The sequence below is a fragment of the Schistocerca serialis genome, chromosome 5 (assembly GCF_023864345.2).
Source record: "Schistocerca serialis cubense isolate TAMUIC-IGC-003099 chromosome 5, iqSchSeri2.2, whole genome shotgun sequence".
NCBI lineage: Eukaryota > Metazoa > Arthropoda > Insecta > Orthoptera > Acrididae > Schistocerca > Schistocerca serialis.
In genome coordinates, this window is record NC_064642.1 from 506,225,381 (window position 1) to 506,252,165 (window position 26,785).

Consider the following 26,785-nt stretch of genomic DNA (forward strand, 5'->3'; position numbering starts at 1 on the left):
ATACGTAATGAATGAGTAGGACAAGAGTATCCTAATTAAAGTAATTGATGAACTACTGCTTCATAAATTGTTTAGAGTGCTGTGTTGACTGCCTCTACACATAGACTGTGCGTTGAACAGGCTGTGCCATGTGTTCATCTGCATAGCACATCACCAATAATCATCATTCCTCAAATTCATCCCCCCCCTCCTGCTCACTCCTCCTCCTCCTCCTCCTCCTCCTCCTCCTCCTTCTTCTCCTCCTCCTCCTCACTTTATTGACACTTGATACAGAATTGAGTAATTTATGCTACATAAACATTGTGTTTGCAGATAAAAAAAAAGGAAAAGAGGCACATGAGCGCACAATTTCAGCTCCTACAAAGTAACAACAGTACTAATTTTCTATATAGTTTTTTGTACATTAAAGATTTCTTTGTCCCACTATATGTTCTCTAAATTTTTTTTATTTCTGATTACTCCTCCATGTTGTCGCAATTTTTTTCAAACATACGTGTTGTGATCAGTTGCAATCTTTTCTTTGTTTATGATTATTCACTTCATAGAAATATTTATTGAATTTCACCCGAGGAGTTGCATATCTCTCAATATATTCCATAAAAATGTCTGACTGATAAAAAAAAGGCAGAAACTTAATAATAGATTTAAAAATACAAATAACATGAAGTACAACTGATCACTCTTAGGTATAGTATAAGGGGTTTGCTCAGACCACACTCTCCATCTTCACTACCTCTTTCTACACTACCCTCTAGTCTTTCTGACCCCTTACCCCCATCTCCACCCATCTGCTTTTCTCCTCAAACCTCCAAGCAAGTTGGTATAGCACAATAGCTAAGACAAAAGAGTTTCACTTAAGAGAAATGGGGACCAAATCTCCATCTGGCCATCTAATTATTAGCTTTCATTAATAAATTTGGGCAAATGAGAGCGCGATTCTCTCAACAAGGCTGCAGCCAACTTTCTTCCTCACCTTGTCCATTTGAGCCAGTGCTTTTTCTCTAATGACCTAAACCTCAATATATGTTAAATCTCAGGCTACCTTTTATGATCCTTATCTTCCCCTTTGATTCTAATTCTACTTCATCCTCTACTTCCCCTTCTTCCCACTCTCTCCTAACTTCCAATATCCTCTCCTACCTCTGTTCCTCTTCCAGCACAAAATATCCACTTCGTCCTGCTCACAAGACCCATTCTTCCTTCCTCTCTGCCTTCTTTCCTCCTTCACCCATATCCCTCTCAACACAAACTGCTTGCCTTCAATAGCAGTCACCCTTTTCAATTTAGAACTGTCCTCTACATCTCATCCACTTATTCCTTCCTCTGATCTCCTCCTTTTCCCTGTCTTTTCACGTGAAATGTGGTAGCATTTCTTCTGATTAATTAATTTTGTAGGTAATCCACTGATCAGTTTATTCTTGCATTTAGGATTCGAGCAAAACTTGATGTTGTAGCTCAGTATCAGCAGGACCGTGGAAAAAGCAAGGAACAGCTGCATATGGTTGTGATTGGCCATGTTGATGCTGGAAAGAGCACGCTTATGGGACATCTGCTCTATTCCCTTGGTCAAGTGAATAAGAAAACTATGCACAAATACGAACAGGAGACCAAGAAAATTGGAAAACAATCATTTTTGTATGCCTGGATATTAGATGAAACAGGTGAAGAAAGGTACATAGTCAGTTTCACTTCCTGTCTTTAAAAAAATATTAATTTTTTTTTTTTTTACTTGAAAACTGAAGATGTAATTTTAGTTTTGTGAAACAGTACTCCTACAGCAAATGTCATCATGTTTAAGTGTAAAGTTTCAACAAGTAAGATGAAATTCGTGCCAACTATGTATTTTGTGTTTTCATTTTTTCTCATTTAATAGATCTCGAGGTATAACAATGGATGTTGGACAGTCTAAATTTGAGACACCAAACAGGGTCATCACTCTTTTAGATGCCCCTGGACATAAGGACTTCATACCAAATATGATTACTGGTGCTACACAAGCGGATGTTGCCTTGTTAGTGGTTGATGCAACAAGGGGAGAATTTGAGACGGGATTTGAAAGTGGAGGTCAAACAAGAGAACATGCACTACTAGTTCGCTCCTTAGGTGATTATTTGTGATTAATTATGGGTCTTCTGTTACTGTGGTTCATACTTATTATCTGCATAATAGTTCTTTCCTATTTTTAAAGGAAAATTATTGTTAATTTTATTGTTGATTTTGTTTTTGTGGCTTATTAGTTTCTTAACAGTCAATTAAAAAATACAAAAGTAAAACAACTCCAACGATGTATCAAAATGTTCTCTTTTTCTCAGGAGTTTCTCAGCTTTGTGTTGTAGTTAACAAATTGGATACTGTGGAATGGTCACAGGAGAGATTCCAGGAAATCACCGGAAAGCTTGGATCATTCCTCCGGCAAGCTGGTTTTCGTGAATCGGATGTAACATTTGTCCCCTGCAGTGGTCTGACAGGTGAAAATCTCGTTACTAAACCAAAAGAGGAAAAGCTAAACAAATGGTATAACGGACCATGTCTAGTGGAAGCTATAGGTATGTGAATTAATTTTGCTTTGCTTTAATCCTTTATCCTGAAAACACAACTATAGAGTTTAGTTATATATTTTATGACATTTATTTTCATTTCATGTGAAAATCAGGCAGTGTAACAAAATACTTAATTTTATATATTAAGGAACTGTTTTTGTTATTTAGCCACAAGACAAACAGAAAAAAATCTCAGGTTTGGATTCATTATTGTGTTTTTGCTTTGGTTTAATATTCTAATTGATGAACAATATTAGATTTTATCACCTTTACAGATAAATTCAAACCTCCAGAACGCCCTATTACAAAGCCATTCAGGCTCTCTGTTAATGACATATTCAAAGGTACTGGCTCCGGTTTTTGTGTGTCAGGAAAAGTGGAAACAGGAGTGGTTCAAGTTGGCGATAAACTTTTAGTGCTGCCTCATAATGAAGCTGCGCAAGTAAAAGGTATGATATTCAAAATTCATTCCTTGGTATGGTCTAATTAGTGTGCAGTAAGAGTCTTTCCATCTTTGATGAGCACACTTTCAGCAGTAAATTTGAAAACAACGTGAATTAATTTGGTGGGTTTCATACTGAAAGTTCATTTTCTATAGTGAGATAGTGATATTGAACCTGGTGTTCCTTTAAAGATTTATGTAAAATACATCATTCAAACGCTGATACACCATCAATACTATGTTAACAATATACGTTACAGCTTCTCATTAAATGTTTCTATTTAAGGTATTTGTCAACAAAAGTCGGTTGTTGAAAATACAAGGTAATTTGCTAGATAAAAAATCTACTCATCAAGCAGCAGCAGGAGAAAACACATCTAAAACAAATTACAGTTTGCAGGCTTTTGAAGTCAGTGGGTCGTTCTTCTGGCAGAAGGGTTGAAGGGGAATGAAGAGGACTGAAGGAAAAGAACTAGTGAGGGTTAGAAAAAGGGGTAGAGTTCAGAACACTGGGTCAGGGGAGACTTACTGGATGAGATGAGAAGGATTTTCATTAGTGTGCCAGTAATATTGAACTTGCCTGCCCAGCTAGCTGTGTGGTCTAACGTGCTGCTTCCTGAGCGGCAGATTAGTGTCGAGGTCCGATGTGTCAGCCAGCCTGTGGGTGGTTTTTAAGGCAGTTTCCATTTACCTCAGTGATTGCAGGCTGGTTCCCCCTATTCCACCTCAGTTGCACTATGTCGGTGATTGCTGCGCAAACACTGTCTCCATGTATGCGTACACCATAATTACTCTACCACGCAAACATTTGTGGTTACACTCATCTGGTATGAGATGTTTCCAGGTGGGAGGAGGGGAGGGGGGGGGGGGGGGGTCCACTGGGGGCTGAACTGCACAATAACCCTGGGTTCGATGTCGGGCGGCGGTGGGTGGTTGGACTGCTATGACGTGTTGTGTGGTTGTGAGCCACTGAGGGCTATGGTGGGACGAAGCCTCTCCATCGTTTCTATGTCCCCAGCTTAATACACAGTACAGCAACATTGAACTTGGTGTTCAATATTCCTTTTCACCCTATCTGACAAGTGAGTGACTTTTCCGAAATGTAAATCTTTTCCTAAACCTCACTAGTCCTTTTCCTTCATATCTCTTCCTTTCCCTTCAACCCTGCTACCAGAAGAAGGAGGCACTGGCTCTGTAAGCTGTTAGGATAATATACAAAAAACTATTGGCACAGTGCTTCAGTCATTTTTATTTTTAAAACCACTATGTATTTGAGTGATGAGGAAATCATCATCATCATCATCATCATCCATGTCAATTATGATACAAACACAGAACAAACTATGTACTTGACATACACTGTAATCATCTGCATATGTTGTTGTTACAGGTTAATTAAAATTTACTGTTTATAGGAATGTTATGAGAAATGTGCTCCAGATTTATACACAGACAATGTACACTCAGTTACTAAGTGAAAATACCTCTGCTTTCTTCACTGTCCGCTGTGCCTTCATTGAGCTCTGTGTTATGAGTAAACTATCGTGTTCCAAATTTGCAAGTACCCTTTTAATGAATAATTGCACTAGCATTTACATTTTATGACATTTTCATCCATTATACTATAATACTGACTCTTTTTTTCCTGTAACAGGAAGTAATGAGAATGTAACAGCTTGGAGACAGACTTTTAAAAACGCATTATCATGTACAGATATGTTATTATGTAAGCCCCACTGAAAAATTTGCTCACAAAGGCTTATTTTGTAAACTGTAATACAAATTATATGTCTAACTTGATTAAAGTAAATATTTTCTTTTTCAGTTATGTTTGTTATTCATTTGGTTTCAGCATTGACAATTGATGATGCTGCTGTACAGACTGCTTATGCTGGGGACAATGTCAGTGTCACTCTTCAGGGAGTAGAGATGCAAAATGTGTCTATTGGTGATATACTGTCTGATCCGGTTAATGTTGTTCCAGTCACATCGAGATTTGAAGCTCGAATAGTTGTTTTCAATATCAAAGTCCCCATTACCAAAGGCTGCTCTGTAAGTAGTAAATATCTTTCCAAAGTAGTTTGTTATGTTTAGGCACTATTGTTATGAATACACTTGTAAAAGATTTGTCTGAACATCTATACAACAGAACTGAAAGACAGCTACTATGGTGCTCACAGAAAAATCTTTTTGACTCTGTGCAACACATTACAGGTTGTTCCATAAAAAGTTGGAAAACTGTCAGATGTTCATAATGTGCAGCTATAATATTTCATTGCAGAAGTTTCTGACCATATTTACATGGGCAGCTGGAAAAGGTGCAGTACACGTGTTACTTGAGTGCATGTGCTTTCACTGGAAGTCAGTAGGCTGCTCCAAGCAACTTCCACAGAGAAAACTTGTCTCTTCAATGTCACACCGATTTTTCAAGTTTGTTGAACTATGAGAAAAATGTTGATTACAAGGAGGGCCTATCTGATATTGGAAGGGCAAGCCTTCATGACAAATGGCTCTTGGAACAACCTACTGATAATTCAGACCATACACTTCTTCTGTAATACATGTGCTGCAGATTGTGAGTACATTATTCATTCATTCATTCATTCATTATAGTTCAGTTTTTTAAACTAAGTAATGGACTTTAATTATAAAGTTTTAACTTGTATAACTAGTCAATATTAAGTTTTAGTGTCATGTGGTTTTGTTCTACGCTAAATCTTGTGAGTTGGCCATGCATTTGTCACCAGTAGCTTAAATAGAGAAACAAAGTGTTCTTTTGTGAGTTTCCATCTTATAATGGATGGAAGCCTCTGTACTGTAATATTGTGACAGCAATTTACAGACATCTAGCAGTTTTCCAAAAGTATTGTTTATAATCTTCAACTGAGAAAGTCTTGAGTTCACATCAAGCAACTATTTAGAGAGGAAATGGTGCAGTATATCTGAAGGTCGTGCAATTTATGTGAGAGAAGAGAGAGGTTATTGGGCTCACTGGTATTTTTATTAAGTTGGAGAGGCAACAGTGTTACTCATGACTTTGCACTTTATTATTATATTGTTGTGAATAATGTCAAATGTAAAACAAAAGAATTCATTTTATTCAATGTGAATTGGACTGTATTCCTAGGGATACATATCATAAACATTTAAAAATGGCAATAAGATTTTCTTAACTTTGTTGGGACTGCTAACTGTCACTACCATTGGTGTACACCCCCACATTTGGGAAGTAGCTGTGTTTGACTTCTGTTCTTGCAAATAACAGATAGAACTATGTCTCATACCTACTCAATCACGTTTACATTAACAGATACCAATATAAGAAAACTGTAAGGTTTAGAATTTTTGTAGATAGACGGTGTTTTGTCTTGTCGGATGGATGGTGTGACATGACCTAAATCTGTGACATGACCTAAGTCTATCTGGCTCGACAACAAGTCTACAATGAGACAAGACTGCAAGTTTCAACTGACCTAATTTTGTTGCTACTCATGTTCCATCACAGTTAATTGGTGTTGTCAACTCCATCCACTTACCACAAATGAGGCAGAGAGATTTTGTCAGAAGTCTTTCCCAGTGCTGCTGAGAAGCAGTATGCAGAAGTGTAATATTTCACCTATGAAAAAGACAGCTCTCCTTAACTGTGAGTAAGGCTTGATATAATGTGATAGTATGCTAAGTACAAGGATACTTTTACCGTGGTAATTCTTAGAGAAAGTTACATTTATTTGAAATATCATAGGACTGACAAGGGCTCCACTACTCATATAGTAAGGAAAACTTTTAGATGTTTGATAGCTTGTCCTCTAAAAGAAAAGGTGTTTAATAGATTGAGACAATATAGTTTACCAAAAATGCATTCCTATACAACCTACTGTTAGCAATTTTGGGGTGCCCACCTATTATTTGACCAAATACTTGTCATCTGTTCTTAATCACGTTGTAGGCAAGTGTCCATATCACATACACACGTTTGATGTTTTATCAGCAGACTTTCATTATTCCACCCAAAATGTTTGGACTTATTAACCAGTTTTAGTATTATCCAACTTATCACAAAACTTCTATGATGAAGTCATTACATCCCTTTGACAACAGGTTTAGCTAACAAAACAGTACTGTTCATGCACATCCTCTGCTGTATGGTATAACCCCGCTTTTATGTTCTCAGAATTATCATTTTCTTGCCTTTTACGACATTTTTTATCATCCCAATCAAATTTCCTATGACCACAATGCTAATTTGCTCCCGGTTTTGTGTCAACATATGTACAATTTTCCCATGATTGTTGTGATCATCATGACACCTTTCTCGAACCATTTTTAGCACATTTTGGCGTTTGGCCACTTATAACACTAGTTGACACCGTCATTTACTTTATGTTGCTCAGATGCATTTAGTTGAAACACAGCACCAGTTACATATTTTTTTCATGCTCAGAAAAAGTGTTTGGAGAACTCATTCTCATTGCCAAGTGCAGTATTTACATATGTATTTTTTGTGATTTTACACAAACAAACAATGTGAGTGATAGTTTGCGTGTGTGGTTTTTGATTAACTGAGGAGACACAGTACCTGATAACCTCAAAAAGGTGACTACAGTGCAAGAGATGCAGAACAACAGAAGATTCAGACATCACACAAAATACTTATGTACATATTTGTACTTGACAATGAGACCTTTTTATGGAGGCCTCTGAGGAGGGGCACTTGAAAGGGCAGTTTGAAAACCCGTAGATAAATGATGGCAGTCGATGAGTACTGCATTGCATGCCTTAAACTTACAGTTTCTCTAGAGCTGACTATAACTACAAATGACAGTCTCATTAAAATCAAAACATTTATTAAAGTCACCATGCATATAATGTAACTAGTGTAAAGAGTCTAATGGGAATTATATAAATCCATTAATTATCACATAGACACAGGGTTCAGACAGTAGATTATTTTAACACCAATTCCAATCCAAGAGGGATGTGACCACTTTGACAACTAGTAGAGTTAAATGATCACTTAGGCACAAAGTCCCAAACAAATATTTGTCGATGGTGAGAGCTGGATGGCCAATCAACATTTTTCCAGTGACCAAGGCTTGGCTGCTTGCTGCACTCAGAGGAACTTGCAGTGGTGGAGTGTAACTGAAACTGGCTCCACAACCAGAACAAACTAGCATGGACCTGTGCAGCCTTCTAAATACTAGCTGTGTGTAAATTTACATGTCTCACTGACTTTTGGACTTTTGATTGGCATAGGAAAATAGTGCAGGGACTTCGTAAAGCTAACCCATAAACATGTTGTTATTTACCTATTGTTGATATCTGCCAGTTAGGCAACCTGGCAGACCTGGCTGGGTTTCCGGGCGGGCTCTGAGCCCCAGGATATAGCACATAGTGTTTTGAGATTTATTGATGACATTTATAGTTTGACCCTTGAGTCAGGAGAGTCTCTGTAGGTTTCTACAATATCTTAACTTGATGTGTCATAACATAAAATTTCCTATTGAGTAAAAAAAAGACTTTTTTGCTCCTTTTAGAGTCTTTAATGCAACACAAGAATAATGATACACTTGAACATTTAGTGTATCAAAAGCCCACTCATACGAAACTTCGTGGCAGATTAAAACTGTGTGCCAGAACAAGACTCAAGCTCAGGGCCTTTAGCTTTTGTAGGCATGTGTCCTACTGACTGAGCTACCCATGCACAACTCACGGCCTGTCCTCACAGATTTACGCCTGCCAGTACCTCGTCTCCAACATTCCCAACTTCACATAAGTTGTCCTGTGAAACTTACAAGGCTAGCACTCCTGGAAGAAAGGATATTGCAGAGACATGGCATAGCCACAGCCTAGGGATGGATTCACTGCAGGTGAAAATTTCATTCTGGAAACATCCCCCAGGCAGTGGCTAAGCTATCTCTCTGCAGTATCCTCTCTCCAGGAGTATTAGTTTCATAGGAGAACTTTGTGAAGTCTGGAGGTAGGAGGCAAGATACTGGTGAAAGTAAGGCTGTGAGGACAGGTCATGAGTCATGGTTTGGTTACTCAGCTGGGAGAGCACGTGTGCAAAAGGCAAAGGTCCTAAGTTGGAGTCTTGGTCTGACACACAGTTTTAAACTGTCAGGAACTTTCATATCAGCACACACTCTGCTGCAGGGCAAAAATTCCATCCTGGCCCACTCATACAATTTTTTATTTGCAGGCTACTAGCTGTCACTGCCCAGTGTAGACTTTATGTGTTATTAAGACATTGATTGATAGAGCTCATGCCATTTCAGGTACAGATAAACCTGCAGCCCGAATTGGTACATCTCCAAACTGTGTTAGTGGGAAACAAATATAACCCTTGTTAATGCAGAGGGCACTAGAGATGCATAATCAGCAAAACAGAGGAAGGAGTACAGCTTTAATTTGAAAACTTGCATGCTGTACATTAGAAAAGATTTAATTATAATAGATAGAACACTGAGGAGACACCAAATTAAAGGATGTCAACAATGTAGGAAAAGACAGATTGGTACTTACCGTAAAGAAGACACTTTACGTTGCAGATAGGCACAATTAAGGCACTTGCATAAAGCTTTTGCCCACAGCCTTCATCAGCAAAAGTGAAACACACACTGTTCATACTCACAAGCAAGCACACGTCATGCATACATGAATGCCAACTCCTCAATCTCTGGTTAGAGGCGCTGGAATTGGTGGTCATGTGTGCAAGAGGTGTGCTTGTTTGTGTGTATGAAAGATGTGCATGTCTCTTTTGCTGATGAATGCTGTGGTCAACCTAGCTTCTACCATACATTTTTATTGTTTTTCATTGTTGAGTGTCCTTTCTGCCAACTAGAGTGTAGCTGTTAACCTTGTATGGCATTAGATTTCCTTAAGTTTCTTATAGTAAGTCACATATTAGGTAGATGGATAGGTACTGTGTCCATTGTATGTGGATGCAGGAGAAGTTGACCACAGTCCAAACACAGCTGGAAGCTTTGTTGGCCACAGTCAACAGGCTCCAGAGTGCTACGTTGAGGTGTGGTGGGGATGGGGTGCCTGGCGCAGCCTCTGCTGAGCCGGCTGGCCCAGTGTGCTATCTCATGCTGAGGGAGGTGGGGGGGGGGGGGGGGGGGGGAGGCTGAGCCAGATCAGAATGCTCCTTCTGCCAGCAGCATAGTGGCCCCTCCTCCAGCAAGGTCCAGACAGGCAAGTGGGGATAGGGGTTTGTTAGTTCCTGGCAGCTCCAATGTTATGCGGGTCATGAAGCTCCTCAGGAACATAGCAGCTAGGGTGAGGAAGAAGTCCACCGGTCACTCAGTGTGCTTGCCGGAGGGCCTTGTCTGGGATGCGGAAGAGGCTCTTCCGGCAGCTATCGAGCTTGTGTGGTGCAGCCAGCTACAGATTGTTGCACATGTCGGCACCAATGATGCCAGTTGTCTGGGTTCTGAGGAAATCGTTGAGTCCTTTTGATGGCTGCGTACATTGGTGAAGGCAGCCTCAATCTCTCGAGGAGTGGAAGGCAAGCTGATGATTTGCAGCATTTTACTCAGGGTGGACCGGGGTCCTCTGGTTTGGAGTCGAATGTAGAATCTAAATCAGAGGCTACGTCGACTCTGTGATGAAAATTGTTGTAGATTCCTCAACCTACACTATGGGGTAGAAGGTTGTAGGACACCTCTCGATATATCAGGGGTGCACTACACACAGGAAGCAGCTACATGGGTAGCATGCACATGGGGGTTTTTTAGATTAGGTTCCTCCCCATGGGAAACTAACCGTTGGCCTGAAAAATTACCAGTTCATGACACTGAAGTGGTGTGCCAACTGTAAAAATTGTTAATTCGCCTAAACAGGTCATTCCAAAGGATTTAAATATGCTAAATCTCATCTTAGTAAATTGTTGAAGTGTCTGTAGTGAGATACCCAAGTTACTCTCTGAAGTAAACAGTAGTAATTCCAATATTGTATTAGGTACCGAAAGCTGGTTGAAACCAGACATAAATAGCAGTGAAATTTTGAACTGGAATTGGACAATGTTTATGAAGGATAGGACTGATGCTATGGGAGGTGGTGTGTTAATTGCAGTTAAAAGCTGTTTCAATGCAGTTGAGATCGATACTGGGTTGGACTGTGAAATAGTCTGGATAAAGCTGTCAGTCAGACAAGGAGTGACCATTGTATTGGGATGTTTTTATAGAGCACCAGCATCCACAACAAAATCGCAGAATATTTCAGGGAAAGTCTTGAGTACATAGGAAATAAATATCCCAATCATCCATTAGTTATAGGTGGAGACTTTAATCTGACGTCCATTGGCTGGGAAAATTACACATTTATCACAGGGGGCAGAAGCAAAGACTCGTGTGAAGAAGTTATTCTAGGAGCACTCTCAACATACAAACTTGAGCAATTGGTTAGAAAACCAACTCGAGATGGGAGCATATAAGATATCTTAGTGACAAACAGACCTGATCTTTTTGAGGAAGTTAATCTAGAAGAAGATATTAGTGACCATAATGTCATTGTAGCTTGCCTAGCATAAATATAGAGGAGAGAAAGGATCCACCTTGGTTCAACAAACATATTAGGAAGGTGCTGAGAAAGTAGAGAATTTTGCACAGTCGTTTTAAACGTAGTCACTGCCTTGTTGACAAACAGAAATTATGTGAAATGAAAGCAGCTGTCAAAAGGTGAATGAGAGATTCTTTTAATGAATTTGAAAGCAATATTTTATCTGCAGATTCTAAAAATAACCCCAAAAAATTTTGGTTGTACATAAAATCTATGAACGTTACAGATAATTCAATACCTTCTCTTGCTGACAGTACGGGTAATGTAATGGATGTTAATAAACAGAAAGCCGAAATTCTAAACCTAGCTTTCAAAAATTCATTTACGGTGGAGGACTGCAACACCATTCCCCCTTTTAGTTATCGAACAAATGCAGGGATGGCTGGCATAGTGTTTTGTGTATCTAGGATTGTAAAACAGTTAAGATCCTCAGACACCAGGAAGGCATCTGGCCCAGACGGTATCCCTGTAAGATTTTATGTTGACTATGCTACAGATATAGCACCATTCTTATCCATCATCTATCAGAGATCATTGGAACAGCGGAAAGTTCCACAGGACTGGAAGAAGGCCCAGGTCAGAGCAATCTATAAAAAGGGTAGAAAATTGGATGCACATAATTACCGGTTAATTTCACTGTCATCGATTTGTTGTAGAATCCTGGAACATATTTTGTGTTCAGACATAATGAACTTTCTAGACTCTGAGAAGCTCATCTGCAGAAACTAGCACGGGTTTAGGAAACAGCGGTCGATCGAGACACATCTGGCCCACTTTGTGCATGATATACAACAGGCTTTAGATACCAACTCCCAGGTTGATGCCATATTCCTTGACTTTTGAGAGGTGTTCAACTCAGTTCCGCACTGCCGCTTGCTCCTTAAAGTGCGCGTTTACAGTCTGTCCAATGACATATGCGATTGGATAAAAAGTTTTCTAACAGACAGAGAGCAGTATGCCGTCCTGAATGGGGAGACTTCAACAGAACCAAACGTAACATCAGGTGTGCCCAAGGGCAGCACAATAGGTCCACTGCTTTGTATGATTTACATAAATGGTCTGGTTGATGGTATTGACAGCGGCATTAGACTGTTTCCCGATGATGTTGTAGTTCACAGGAAAGTAGTATCGCATGAAAGTTGTGAACAAATCGATGAGGATTTGCAAAAAATAAATGCATGGTGTAATGAGTGGCAGTTATCTCTCAGTATTAGTAAGTGTAACATACTGTGTATAACAAAGTGAAAACCCCCATTAATATAAGAGTACAAAATAAATGCGCGGTCTTTGGAAGTGGTAACTTCGTCAAGTATCTGGGTGTGACTATTCAAAATGATCTCAAATGGAACAATCAGATTACAAAAGTAACGGGTAAGGCGAAATCTAGATTGCGGTTTATTGGTATAATCCTGAAGCGATGCAGTCCTTCAACAAAAGAAATTGCTTAGAATAGTTTAGTTTGTCCAGTCTTAGAGTATTGTTCACCTGTGTGGGACTCTTACCAGTTGGGTCTGATTCAAGAGATTGAGAAGGTCCAAAGAAGAGCATAAAGATTTGTGACTGGTACATTTAGCCATTGTGAGAGACGTTCAGAGAGTCGTTTTTCCCTCGCGCAATCCACATGTGGAACAGATTGGGGAGAAGTATGACTTTGTCGCGAATAGTGCCTTCTGCCACACACCATTTGGTGACGAGCGAAGTATATGTGTAGATATGTAGATGTAGTTGTAGATGTAGATGTAGAAATTGAAGTTGTGAGGCCTCTACATAGTAAACAATTCACACTGTTCAGAAACAGATTGTGAAGCATCAGGGTCATACTTGCTTCCTTCAAATCAACAAATACATTATTACAGAACATCGCAGGTCATTCAAAGGACTTCAACAAAAAGAAGATTATAGCTCATACATCCAACTTTTGAGAGTCTATCACTCAGTGTTGGCTGAAATTTGACAGAGGACCTCACAGTTAGACAGTCATTTCGAGTTGGGTAGAACATGAAATCCTATAATTAGTCCTTTGCTTTCCATAAGCAGACACAAGGTGGCTCCATGCATTCACATTTAAATTGCCATCACCTGGGGAGTGAGCACGCCACAGAGAGTTGCGTGGTCTCTCTGTGGAAACGAAAAGGCCACTGATCAACAGGTAGGGTATATGTTAAAACAAAAAGTTCACTTTCATTCAGATATATTTCCAAAACATTATAGAAAAAACTATTCAGTGTATGGTATTTTTTGCAACACTCACCAGGGTGGAGAGCTGGGTTTCATGTGCAGTAATACACAGTTTCATGACTGCCACTTTTCTTTTTTCTCTCTGAACACACTGCACAATCTGTATGATTGTTCCCATGAAGCTTGTTAATAATCTACAACTGTCCATTGAAGTGTTCCTAGTCATCAGAAGTTGAACAACATACTTGTTTTGCCCTGGATTTCTTTCTTCACCAACTAAGTCTCTTATAACACTTTTACACAATACTTTGTGAAGCGGCGTTTTCAAGTTGTTTTTCTTGCTGTGATTCTTGTATAGCAGATAGCTAGGATTGTACATTTTGAATAACACATGACCCTTGAATGGTCCTGTAGATCTATCAGCAGCCAAATACCTATATGATCGATAAATTTTGAGAAATTTGCAAGACAAGTTATCCAACATATTATTCAACAACCAGAAATACAGCTTTTCCGACCACTGCAGACTTCTCATTATAAAACCATAGCTGGACATAAAACAGTCACATCGAACAGCTCCGCCCATCTTCAAAGTATAATTAATAATCACATTTGGTTTTATTATTTCTTCCCTTTCCTTTCTGTTTCTCCATTCTGTAAGTGACACTGAGTTATTTGCTTTTGTTGAAAGTGTGAAAACAGTTCATTTATCTTGCCATACCAGAACCATCACTTTGTTGTTGTAGAAGCATTTTATTTCTTGCTGCTTCAGGTGCAGAAATCCTTTCTTGATTACTGCTGGAAGGCTTTGCAGTTGGCTTGGATCATTCCTGTGAGATGCACATTCTATTTCATCAGTTCATCAGCTAATGCAACTCCTGTGTAAAAGTGTACAAAGGGTACCATGATTGCCATATAGCATTTCTGATGTTAGCCAGCAATTAAAAAACTATTCTCTCTGAAAAATTCAAGTCTGTACAGATCAATGACTCTGTTGCGATAGCGCCAAAATTGGATATCAAACTGCAGTTATAACTGTTTGATGAACCCGAAATCATATCAACTCTAAATTTATTTATTTATTTATTGTTCCATGGGACTAAATTAAGGAGAAGTCTCCATGGTCATGGAACGAGTCAATACATGAAATTATAACACGATAGTAGAAACAGATAAAATGAAATATAAACAACATATTCAGGCGACAAGTCGTAAGCTTAAATAAAGAAAATCAACAATGTAACGCTGGAATTTGCTTAATTTTTTTAGCTCTTCCAGGAGCTCCTCGACAGAATAGAAGGAGTGAGCCATGAGGAAACTCTTCAGTTAAGACTTAAAAGAGTTTGGGCTACTGCTAAGATTTTTGAGTTCTTGTGGTAGCTCATTGAAAATGCAGCAGAATACTGTACTCCTTTCTGCACATGAGTCAAGGAAGTGCATTCCACATGCAGATTTGATTTCTGCCTAGTATTAACTGAGTGAAAGCAGCTAACTCTTGGGAATAGGCTAATATTGCTAACAACAAACGATATTAAAGAAAATATATACTGTGAGGGCAATGTCAGAATTCCCAGACTATTGAATAGGGGTCGACAAGAGGTTCTCGAACTTACACCACATATAGCTCAAACAGCCCGTTTTTGAGCCAAAAATACCCTTTTTGAATCAGAATTACCCCAAAAAATAATACCATACGACATAAGTGAATGAAAATATGCGAAGTAGACTACTTTTCGTGTTGAACGGTCACTTATTTCAGATACTGTTCTAATGGTAAATAAAGCAGCATTTAGTTTCTGAACAAGATCCTGGACATGGGCTTTCCACAACAGCTTACTATCTATCCGAACGCTAGGAACTTGAACTGTTCCCTGTCGCTTATAATATGCCCATTCTGTCTGATCAAAATATCGGTTCTTGTTGAATTGTGAGTTAGAAACTGTAAAAACTGAGTCTTACTGTAATTTAGCATCAAATTATTTTCCACAAGCCATGAACTTATTTCATGAACTACATTATTTGATACTGTTTCAATATTACACACAAGATCCTTCACTACCAAGCTGGTGTCATCAGCAAACAGAAATATTTTTGAATCACCTGTAATACTAGAAGGCATATCATTTATATAAACAAGAGACAGCAATGGCCCCAGCACCGATCCTTGGGGAACGCCCCACTTAACAGTGCCCCATTGGGACTGAACATCACTACCACTCTCAATATTGTGGAGAATTAACTTCTGCTTTCTGTTCTTAAAGTAAGAGGTGAACCAGTTGTAAGCTACTCCCCTTACTCCATAATGGCCCAACTTCTGCAGTAATATTTTGTGGTCAACACAGTCAAAAGCCTTCGTTAAATCAAAGAAAACACCTAGCGTTCGCAACCTTTTATTTAATCTGTCCAAAACCTCACTGAGAAAAGAGAATATAACATTTTCAGTTGTTAAACCATTTCTAAAACCAAATTGTACATTTGACAGTAAATTATGTGAATTTAAATGCTCCAGTAACCTTGTATATACAACTTTCTCGATAACTTTAGCAAACACCGATGGCATAGAAATAGGTCTAAAATTGTCAACATTATCCCTGTCTCCCTTTTTATAAAGTGGCTTCACTACCAAGTACTTTAATCAGTCAGGAAACCGACCACTCCGAAAGGAAAATTTATAGATATGGCTAAGTACTGGGCTAACATACATAGAACAATATTTCAGTATTCTGCTAGATACTCCGTCATATCCATGAGAGTTCTTGGTCTTTAGTGATTTGATTATTAACTCAATCTCCCTCTTGTCAGAATCATGGAGGAGCATTTCAGGTAACAGTCTCAGAACACTTTTTTCTAAGAGCGCTATATGATTCCCTGTTGGGACTAGGTTTCTATTTAGTTCACCTGCTATATTCATAAAGTGATTATTAAATACTGTACATATAAGCGACTTATCAGTAACAAGGACATTCCAACTACACACTGATTCTATATCCTCGACCTGTCACTGCAGACCAGCCACTTCCTTTACGACTGACCATATGGTTTTAATTTTATCCTGAGACTTAGCTATTCTATCTGCATGCCACATACTTTTTGCCTTCCTAATAACATTTCTAAGCACCTTAAAATACTGTTTGTAATTGGCTGCTGCATTTAGATTTTGCCTGTTTCTAATGTTTTGATATAATTGCCACTTTGTTCTACAAGATATTCTTATCCCTCTAGTCAGCCACCTAGGCTGCCTGTTTGTGCTAGTACCCTGTTTTGAACATTCTAACGGAAAGCAACTTTCAAAGAGCACGAGAAAAGTCTTGAGGAAAGCATTATATTTATCATCTACTGTATCTCCATTTTGTTGATTTTTGAGGATTGTACATTTTGAATAACACACGATCCTTGAATGATCCTATAGATTCATCAGAAGCTAAATACCTATATGAGCAATAAATTTTGAGAAACTTGCTAGACAAGTTATCCAACACATTATTCACTTTACTCAGACATGACTGAAATTGAGTGTTGAGATTTGTGGCACGCTCTGCATTAGAAACAAGAAGTGCTCAAAAAACTTGCATAAATTGTCTAAGAGTAAAACAGTTTGAAAAGAAGTTAGGTGATTGTAAACATTCTCCTGAAAAAATACCTGCAAGTTCTTACAGTTTTGTAATACCATGTTCAACAGCACACCATGGAAGCATTTCATCTCTTCCTTGGTAACATTTCTCCAGTCCCACCACAGAGAATGTTGTGGAAGTGGTGACACTATGTATTTTTGCTGTACATACCTGTTCATTTGGTCTGCTATTTGTTGAAATAGGTTGTCTGTAAAAATTAACTGAAAGAAACACATTTTCACAGTTTTCATTGTCATCTTCAGTAGAATTTTTAGAAATGAACCACTCTCATCATCAAAAGCACTCTCACTACCGCTGTCTCGTAAAGATTCCTCTAAAAGCTGTAAAATCGCTTTCTTAGAAAGAACTGAACATGAGAAATGAGCCACTGCACGCGCACGACCTTGAATATAGTAATTCCAACATTCCCTTCAACACAGCTGCAACAGTTTGACAATGAGTTAACACAGGTTCTCCTAGATGGCAGCACTAAGCACCATTGATGCCTAGTACTGTCAGAATTGAGACCTGGGCATGTGAGAGCCATGAAAAATCGTGACGAATGAGGCTCGACATTGGAGCAGAAAACAAAATTTGCTATGTGGAGCGCCACTCGACATTGGGATGGAAAGGGTTATGAAGCTATTTTTTTATGCAATCAGTGTCTTTTTGCTAGTTCAGTGAGCAAGGAAGATTGTTCTGATATAAATAAGTGAACCTTCCCCACGAAGGGCACTTGGAACGACTGAACAGTTTATGAAGTAACCCATAACTTGTGATTACACAACACGTGCACCAGTGGGGGCTCCAGTTGAGGATCTCAGCATAATTTCACCTGTGAGGGAATACTAAACTAAACATGGTCAGAATCTGGACAGTTGAATGAAAATGAGACAGAGAAAAATAAATGAGAAAACTGTTTATTATTTCAAAAGTAATCACCATAACTGTTATTCATTTATCCTACTGTGAGACTAGATGGTAAATGCCTTTATGGGGAAATGTTCGCAATTGCCGTAGGAGACTGATTGTGCCCAGGCCTGAACCTCTTCAAGTGAAGCAAATCAGTAGCCACAAATGTCTTTGTTCAGAGCTCCAAATATATGGAAATCACATGGGGAAGATCAGGACTGTATAGAGGATATGTAAGGGCTTCCCAGCAAAACTTCTGCAGTTTACTTGAAACAACCTTGGCAGCCTGTGGATAGGCAACATGGTTCCGTAGGCAGTCTCAGATATTTTTCCATGAAGGCGTTTACTGCCTTGTCTCACTTGGAATGCATGAATTAACAGTTATTGCAGTTATTTTTGAAATAATAAATGGTTTTCTTACTTACTTTCCATCTGTCTCATTTTCAGTTGATTGTCCCTTACATTTGAGTTAGAAACAGTATATGAGTTGTGATCAAAAAGTAACAGGAACTTTTTAATATTGCGAGCTTCATACATCCAATTTTCAGTTTTTTACCTATCTTGTTGGTACACTTTTTCCTGATGTATGTTTGCATTTTCAGCTGTTTTAAAGATTTAGTATATTGTTGACAGTTGAAAAAGACATACGTGTTTTCGAGCATTCACCGAATTTTTGCTTTCTAAAACAATGGATCAAAGAATTTGCCTTAAATTTTGCTTGAAAAATGGAATAAAGTGCAACTCTACATTCGAAATTTTGACAGGGGTTTTTGGGCAAATCTGCTATGAGTAACACATGAGTTTACAAATGGTGTAAATGTTTGAAAGAGGTTCGAGAAAATGTTGAAGATGACGACCACCTTGTGTGCCCTGGCACATCAGTTAATATGACAATATGGAAGCAGTAAAGAAATTGTTTCTGGAAAATCACAATCAGGGAGATTGCTAATGATGTCAGCATATCCTTTGGCTCATGCCAAGCAATATTTTTCAACTCAAATTTTTGAATTTTGACCAAAAACAATCATGTAGACATCACTCAGGAATTGCTGAATGAAGTCAACAATGATCCAGAACTTCTAAGTGTGGTTATAACAGGTGACAAAACATGGGTATATATGTACATAATCGAAACCAAGGCCCATTCATCCCACTGGAACCTGCCTGGGGGAAAAAAAAAAAAAAAAAAAAAAAAACACCAGTTTGATCACATGTGAAGGTTCTTCTCACTGTTTTCTCTGGGTGCAATGGGGTAGTACATCATGAGTTCCTGACTTATGAATGTACTGCCAATAAGGCACCATTTTCATGAAGCAATCTGAAGCTCCATTTTGGGCCCACTGCTTTTCCTCATCTTTATTAATGATCTTCCTCTTTGTTCTGATACAAACAGCAAATTTACCGTGTTTGCTGATGATACCACAATTCTAATTGATGATATGATAGATCACGATCTTGAACAAACTACAAATACTGTTTTTAATGACATCTTAAATTGGTTCTCCTCAAATGGTCTCTCACTCAATGCAGATAAAACTCATTATATGAGTTTCCATACATCACAAAGTAATCTCGATGAAATTAACATAAAATGTAGAGATCAACCAATACAGAAAGTTGAAGATACAAAATTCCTGGGTGCTTACATAGACAGCAAATGTAATTGGTCAGTTCACATTCTTCATCTATGTAAAAAACTTAGCTTGGCAACATTTGCATTACGGGTAATTTCTTCAGTGGCTGAAGTTGACACCATTAAGTTCGCCTACTTTGGCTACTTCCACTCATTGATGTCATATGCTATCATATTCTGGGGGAACCAACCACTTGCAAAAAAAGTTTCACCATCCAAAAAAAAGCAATCAGAATAATGTGTGGGGTCCATCAAAGACACTCTTGCAGGCACTTGTTTTGGAAGATAGGTATCCTAACAACTGCCTCACAGTATATTTTTTCCTTGCTGACCTTTGTGTGCAAAAATTATTCTATCTACCAAGACAACAGTAAATTCCATGGCTATAACACCAGAATCAAAAACAATCTACATTTCGAAATGAAATGTCTCACTCTGGTACAAAAAGGGGTTTACTACTCCAGCATTAAGCTGTTCAATGCCCTACCACTACATATCAAATGTGTTCATACAGAACTGCCAAAATTTAAACAAGTTCTCAAAGATTACCTGACAGAGAAATCTTTTTATACTGTGGATGAATATCTGAAAGAAAATGTATACCCTCACTAAACTTATTGTGTCTGGAAGTAGTTCAATTGATTTTATTGTGCATTTGAGCATTAGCACACTTTTTGTAACAACAAATTGGCTGTACCTGTATTTACTCTTGTAGGCCTAATACCTGATTTAACTTTGTGCTCTTATCTTTAACTTTTATTTGAAACTCCTTTTTCTGTTAAATGGTTGTTATGTTATCTAGCTGACATTGTATCTATTACTGTATTTATAGTATGTCTTACTTAAACTATGTACAATTTGGCATTGAATTGCCCTTGTATTTATTGTAAGTTTAAATTGAAACCTGTACAATTTGACACGTTCCATATCCTTGTGATTGACTCACTAACTGGATCTACGGAACATGAAATAAATAAATAAAATGGCCAGAATTGTGGTAAAGTCACTTGTAGAAATTGTGTCATCAAATGCTCCCACTCGCACCTCAGGGCTTGTATGTGATTTTTTTTTTGGCTAAAATCAAACCTTTTATGTTGGTTCAGCCACCTTATTCACCGGACATGTCCCCTTGTGATTGTTTCTATTTTTGAGGCTGAAGGGAACCATGAAAGGACATCATTTTGCCACCATTGATGAGATAAAAATGGAATCGCTGAAGGAGCTGAACACCACAATGAAAAGCGAGTTTGAGAAGTGCATCCGAGACTGAAAAAAGTGATGGCATAAGGATGTTACAACAGAGGTGGATTACTTTGAAGGAGACAAAAGTTGATGTTGATAAATAAGTAAAGATCTTTTAAGAAAAACAAAAATTCCTGTTTCTTTTTGAGCACATCTTGTATATATCTTGAGGCAGCATAATACACAGCATGCCGATTACCCCGACTATACTCGTCCAGTACTTACGAATGAGAGCACTTAATGACTGCCAACAAAATGTGTACATAATTTCAAACTTTCATGAAACTTTCTCTCACTGACATCCCCCACAAAGTGATGAAAGCAAAAAAAGTTCATCGCTTTCTACATTTTCACTGTTGATGTAGTAAAATTGCAGGATCAGGTGTGAAGTTGTAATTTATTGATTCTTTACTATTGCCTCTAGATGGAACACTGTTGCAGGCAGCATCCATACACATATACTTTGTATGACACACAGTTCAGGATATATGACATCATAAATCTTGAGATGTGTGAAAAACTAGCTTTTGCTTAATACGGAGTGTAAATTACTTGGGCTGTACTAATCCATTGTTTGATAATGAGAGCACTTAGTCATGTCCAAAAAAGTTTAAACATAATTTCAAACCTTTTGTAACCTCTCTCTCTCTCTCTTAAATGCTTAACCTGAGGTATTTAACATATTAACTCATTTGTAATTAGATTTTTGAAGCTTTTTTACATGTGGGAGCTTGATTCTTTAAGGAATTTGGGGTATGGTGTTTACTGGTGTGAAATAAAGTGAAAAAAAAGAGATATCTTAGGTGTTAAATATGACTCCCATTGGTCACATGGACAATGTCCAAGTGATATTCCATTTCATGCCACACATTCTGAAGCACACATGGAGCCAACAACACAAGTGCATTAAAAATGCACATTTTGAGCTCTGAAATTGCATTTAGCAAAGGAGGTACATACACAAGGTCTTTCCTGAAACCCCAGCACAAAGAAATCATTGGGCATCAGCTCCAGAAATCTAGTTGGCCAAGAACAGAACATCATTTGACAATGTCCATTACAACTGATTCAACAGTTTGAAAGATGTTGATTTAATTATATAGAAACTTCCATATCCCAGTGTTTTAGTGTTCCGTCTTGCTAAAAGATGTGATCCTGGAATCCAAATGAAGCTGTGGCAACAGCTCAACTTTTGATGAGCCCTGCTGATGTTCAGTTACGGACAAAGGCTGTTTTGTACCTATATTCAAATGTTGCACTGGCTAACTGTACCATTTATGTGGATGGTTGCCTCACTGCTAAAAATTAGACATGTAGCAAAAGTTTCTATGCCATTTCTTCCATCATTGTTGTAGCGTAATTTGAATGTTTGATGTAGTCTCCCCATTTCATTTCCTGTAAAATTTGAATTATGTGTTCACTTATTTTGAAAGTATGCCAAACCATTATTTGTGGCTTATGTAGATCTATGGTGACTTTGTATGTTGATTTCCTTGGGCTATGTTCAAATGAAATGCAAATTCTATGAACATTTTATGCTCATACACATAGCTGGCCAGTACTTTCTGATCTACACAAACATCCTGTTTCTTCAAACTGCCAATGCTATCTACAAAAGTCATTCGCATCTGGAGGGGTTTGATTGTATCACTGACAAAATCTTTGTATTTTGGTGACAGAATGACAGTTGATATAATTTAACAGGAAGAATCCTTCTGCAAGAGATCAGCAATTCTCATTTATGACACAGAGCTGTTTTACTTGTGGATGGCCATGTATGCCATAGCTTCTGGTTCACTGTGCTTGTGCTACAATCAAAATTTTGCACTTTCTTTTACATTCTTTGTAATGCTTATTGCTGTATCTCTATGCATTAAATGATTATAGCTATTTGTAATTAGTATATTCATTTTGAACTGTCCTGCTTCTGAGGCAGGTATGTGATAGAAGCCCAGTGATAAGCTAAATTCGAGTTACAAAGCATCTCAAGAGAATAGCCCATCTGGGTGGCACAGATGCTTCCAGTGTGAGAAAATAACAAAGTGTGGACAATTTCTCTGTGAAGAACCAAGAACTGCAGGAGAAGTGGAGGCCAAAGTGCTCGAAGACTGGCATATCACAATCTATGTGATAGTGGAAAAAGTGAAAATCAGTCATGAATCAGTTTTCAACATTTTGAGTGTATCAAAGATCACCAATCACCGTACTCACACCCGTTGAAAAAAATTCACTGAACAGAGGCAGCAGTGGAAATATTGTATCAGTTTGAAGACAACCCAGATAACTTATTTTGCTTCTAATGACTGTAGAGGACTGCTAGGTATATCACTATGACCCTGAGACAAATGAGCAAAGCAAGCAGTGGAATCATCTGGATTCAACACTCCAGGAAAAGGTGAAAGCCGAACCATCAGCGGGCAAGGTGATGTTGAGTGGTTTTTGGGGCTACTGTGATGTATGTGGTGCTAACACATTGTGCTCATAAAATGCTAATACTAACAAAATTTCCTGATCACATTGTTGGAGGCTATCAGCATGATGCACTGTCAGAAGCTATCTAAGGTTATGGTTTTGCTGCAGAACAATGTCCCAGCTCATTCTGCAAAGGACATTGTCATGCATACTGCTTCCTTGGCGCATCTGATTTTAAATTTTGCCTATCCACAGCCCCTACCCCTCCCCTATTTTCCTCACATTGCATCCAGTGACTACGTCCTCTTTCCTCAGATGAAGAAACCATTTCATGGCAGGAATTTCCAGAATGACTGTGAGGTGATTTTCAAGGTAGAATGTTTCCTGAACAGCCATAATGCAGGTTTCTACAACCCAGGCCTTAACCAAGCATCTTCCATTGGGGAAAATGTGTCACACTGGAGGGTGAATGCTTAGAGGGAGACTAAACCATCACCAAATTTCAGGGCTGCAGCTTGAGTTTTTTGAAGTGATAATCAAAACTTTGATTGCTCTTTGTATGGTTCAGAGATTTAAGACATATAGAGGATGGGCTGTCATGTAGAGCTGCACGAAATTAGTTTTCAGGCTGAAAACAACAGCAGCAGCAGCAACAACCATTACATTATGATCTATTTTACTACTAGAATTTCTTTCAAACATTCCAGATGACACAGTCTTGCAAACACTACAGTACATTAATTACTTATTAGAGAATTCTTGTCCTTCTGAACCAGAGTCATTGAATACAAAGCTGTGGCCGTGCATGTACAGTGGGGTAGCAAGTACACAAGTAATTGCAAAAAGCAATACGTGACACATGGGGTGAGGAGGAGGGGCGGGGGGGCACAAAACAGAATTTCAGCTATGCAATTTTAAGAACAGCACTAGCCAGACTTGGCTAACTACTATTGCCAGAGTCCTGCTCTGGCACTGTCCATGACATGTTAATAATGAAAAGGAAGCGTTCCAGAATTATTAGCAGATGAGGTGTTTGAAGCCATTCAAGGTATGAGAAAGGAAATCTACCAGGAAAGATTGGCATTTCATTACAAATGGTTAAAGTTGGAGATAAAGTAATACAGAAGGAACTTGCAGATTATTTATAAAATGTCTGCTGACAGAGACAATTCTCCAGGATTGAACTACTACTGTTGTCGTTGTACTTTACAAGAAAGCTAACAGACAAGACAGAAATCTATAGTCCTATGAGCCTCTTCTTCACAATGTGCAAGATATTCACTAAAACTACCAACAAGCTCATGGAGGGGGGGGGGGGGGGGGGGGGGCTGATTTTTACCAGGTAAAGAAACAAACTTAATTTAGAAGTGGATTTTCCATAATGAGTTATTAGCAAGTTGCGAATGAAATTGTAGATTGGAGCATTGCGTATGAATCACTACTTTGTCTGGAATTCTTAGATTTTGAGAAATCTTTTGTCTCAGCTTAAATTAAAATAATAGTTCTTTGTCTGTTTACTTAATTTGCCCACTTCTGTTCAGCAAACAAACTTGTATTGGAATACAATAATAGTCTTCAGTTATTGTTCATGTGATGTGTTCACTTTCATTCTGATATAAAATAATGATGAACACATGAAGTATGTACAGGGTGTCCAGAAAACGGCTCCCTGATTTCAAAATTAAATATCTCGAAAACAAAGATCGATAGAGGAATGCAGTAAACGGTATGTTTATTGTGAAAGCTGTAAGAAGTTTATACAGCAGTTTGAAATAATGGTTACAAAAGTTGCTAACAGATGGCGCTGTACGCTGTACAGCTCATATCAGCATACATAAGTAAAATAATCGTATGAAAACAATCTTTGCAAACAATCACATCACAATGTTTTCAAAATGTTCACCATTGGCACTACAGAGGTGGCGCAAAAGAAGAATGAAATTCGCCATCAGATTTTGTAGTGTCTCAACCGAAATGGATTCACGTGCCACAGAGATTGCTGATTCAAACTCGTCCAGCATGGCGGGATGCTTCGGGTAGACCATGTCTTTCACTGTGCCCCACAAAAAAAAGTCACAGGGAGTCAAATCCGGCGAATATGGAGGCCAATCCAATCCTGCACCAGTAAATTTGGGATATTCCAAAGCAATGACTCGATTCCCGAAGTATTCCTCCAGAAAGCAAAACACTTGTTCGGTCCGATGTGGTCAGGCTCCATCTTGCGTAAACCATTCAGTACCTGATCGATCCTCTAACGCTTGCTGTGTAGTGACAAATTGTTCCAAAATTGCAATGTAACATGCACCAGTGACCATTTCTTGAATGGAAAAAGGGCCAATAATGCCTCTGCTGCTTCTGCAGCCCACACAGTAACTTTAGGAGAATACAGGGGTTTCGCTTCACACCAATATGGCTTTTCGGAACCCCAAAATCGCCAGTTCTGCTTATTCACATATCCACTCAGGTGGAAGTGTGCTTCATCTGTAAACCAGATGCAGCCAACATCAAATCCTTCACTATCAATCATTGTGAGCATCTGATTAGCAAAGGCAACCCTTTGTTGCACATTTCGTACGGGTATGGCCTGGTGTGTTTGAATTTTGAATGGAAACATGTGTAGGCTCTTTCTCAGTATTTTCTGCATGCTGGAACGCTTCTAGCCAGTCTCGGATGCAATTCTACGGACGGACCAGAAACTGTGGTGATATTTTCAGGCGTAACTGCGGTTTGCTTGTGGCCAACATGCCCCACTACGTCATCAGTTAAGCTGCCTGTTCGTTGAAATTTTGCGAAGAGTGTACGAATGGTTTTCGCATCGGGTCCTTTTGGAACATTAAATCGTGCTTGAAAACTTCGTCTTGTTGCCGTAGGACTCTCTTCTAACCTGTGGTACTCTAGCACCAGAAAAACGCGTTGTTCAATGGAGTACATGGTTTTAATCTCTTCCTTTGGTACGCTAACCTCCTTTCACGTTTCAATAGTGGAACTGATCGCTCTGGGCTTCGGATCACTATTTATACTAGGCATTACGTATGGTGATTACAGCACCATCTGTTAGCAGCTTTTGTAACTATTATTTCAAACTGCTGTATAAACTTCTTACAGCTTTCACAATAAACATACCGTTTACTGCATTCCTCTATCGATCTTTGTTTTCGAGATATTTAATTTTGAAATCAGGGAGTCCTTTTCTGGACACCCTGTAGTTACATATTAATAACAAGAGTGAAGACCATTTCTTTATTCTGATACAGTG

General features: G+C 38.5%; 1 protein-coding gene across 1 annotated transcript in view; it reads left to right on the plus strand.

Annotated features, from left to right (window-relative positions):
* Positions 1-26,785, plus strand: part of LOC126481304 (protein HBS1) — a 196,227-nt gene that overhangs the window by 157,870 nt on the left and 11,572 nt on the right. Inside the window, exons 7-11 of the mRNA XM_050104955.1 lie at positions 1,429-1,671; positions 1,874-2,103; positions 2,313-2,546; positions 2,816-2,989; positions 4,835-5,034. Of these exons, the coding sequence (XP_049960912.1) occupies positions 1,429-1,671; positions 1,874-2,103; positions 2,313-2,546; positions 2,816-2,989; positions 4,835-5,034 (1,081 nt within the window). The remainder of the gene's footprint in view (positions 1-1,428; positions 1,672-1,873; positions 2,104-2,312; positions 2,547-2,815; positions 2,990-4,834; positions 5,035-26,785) is intronic.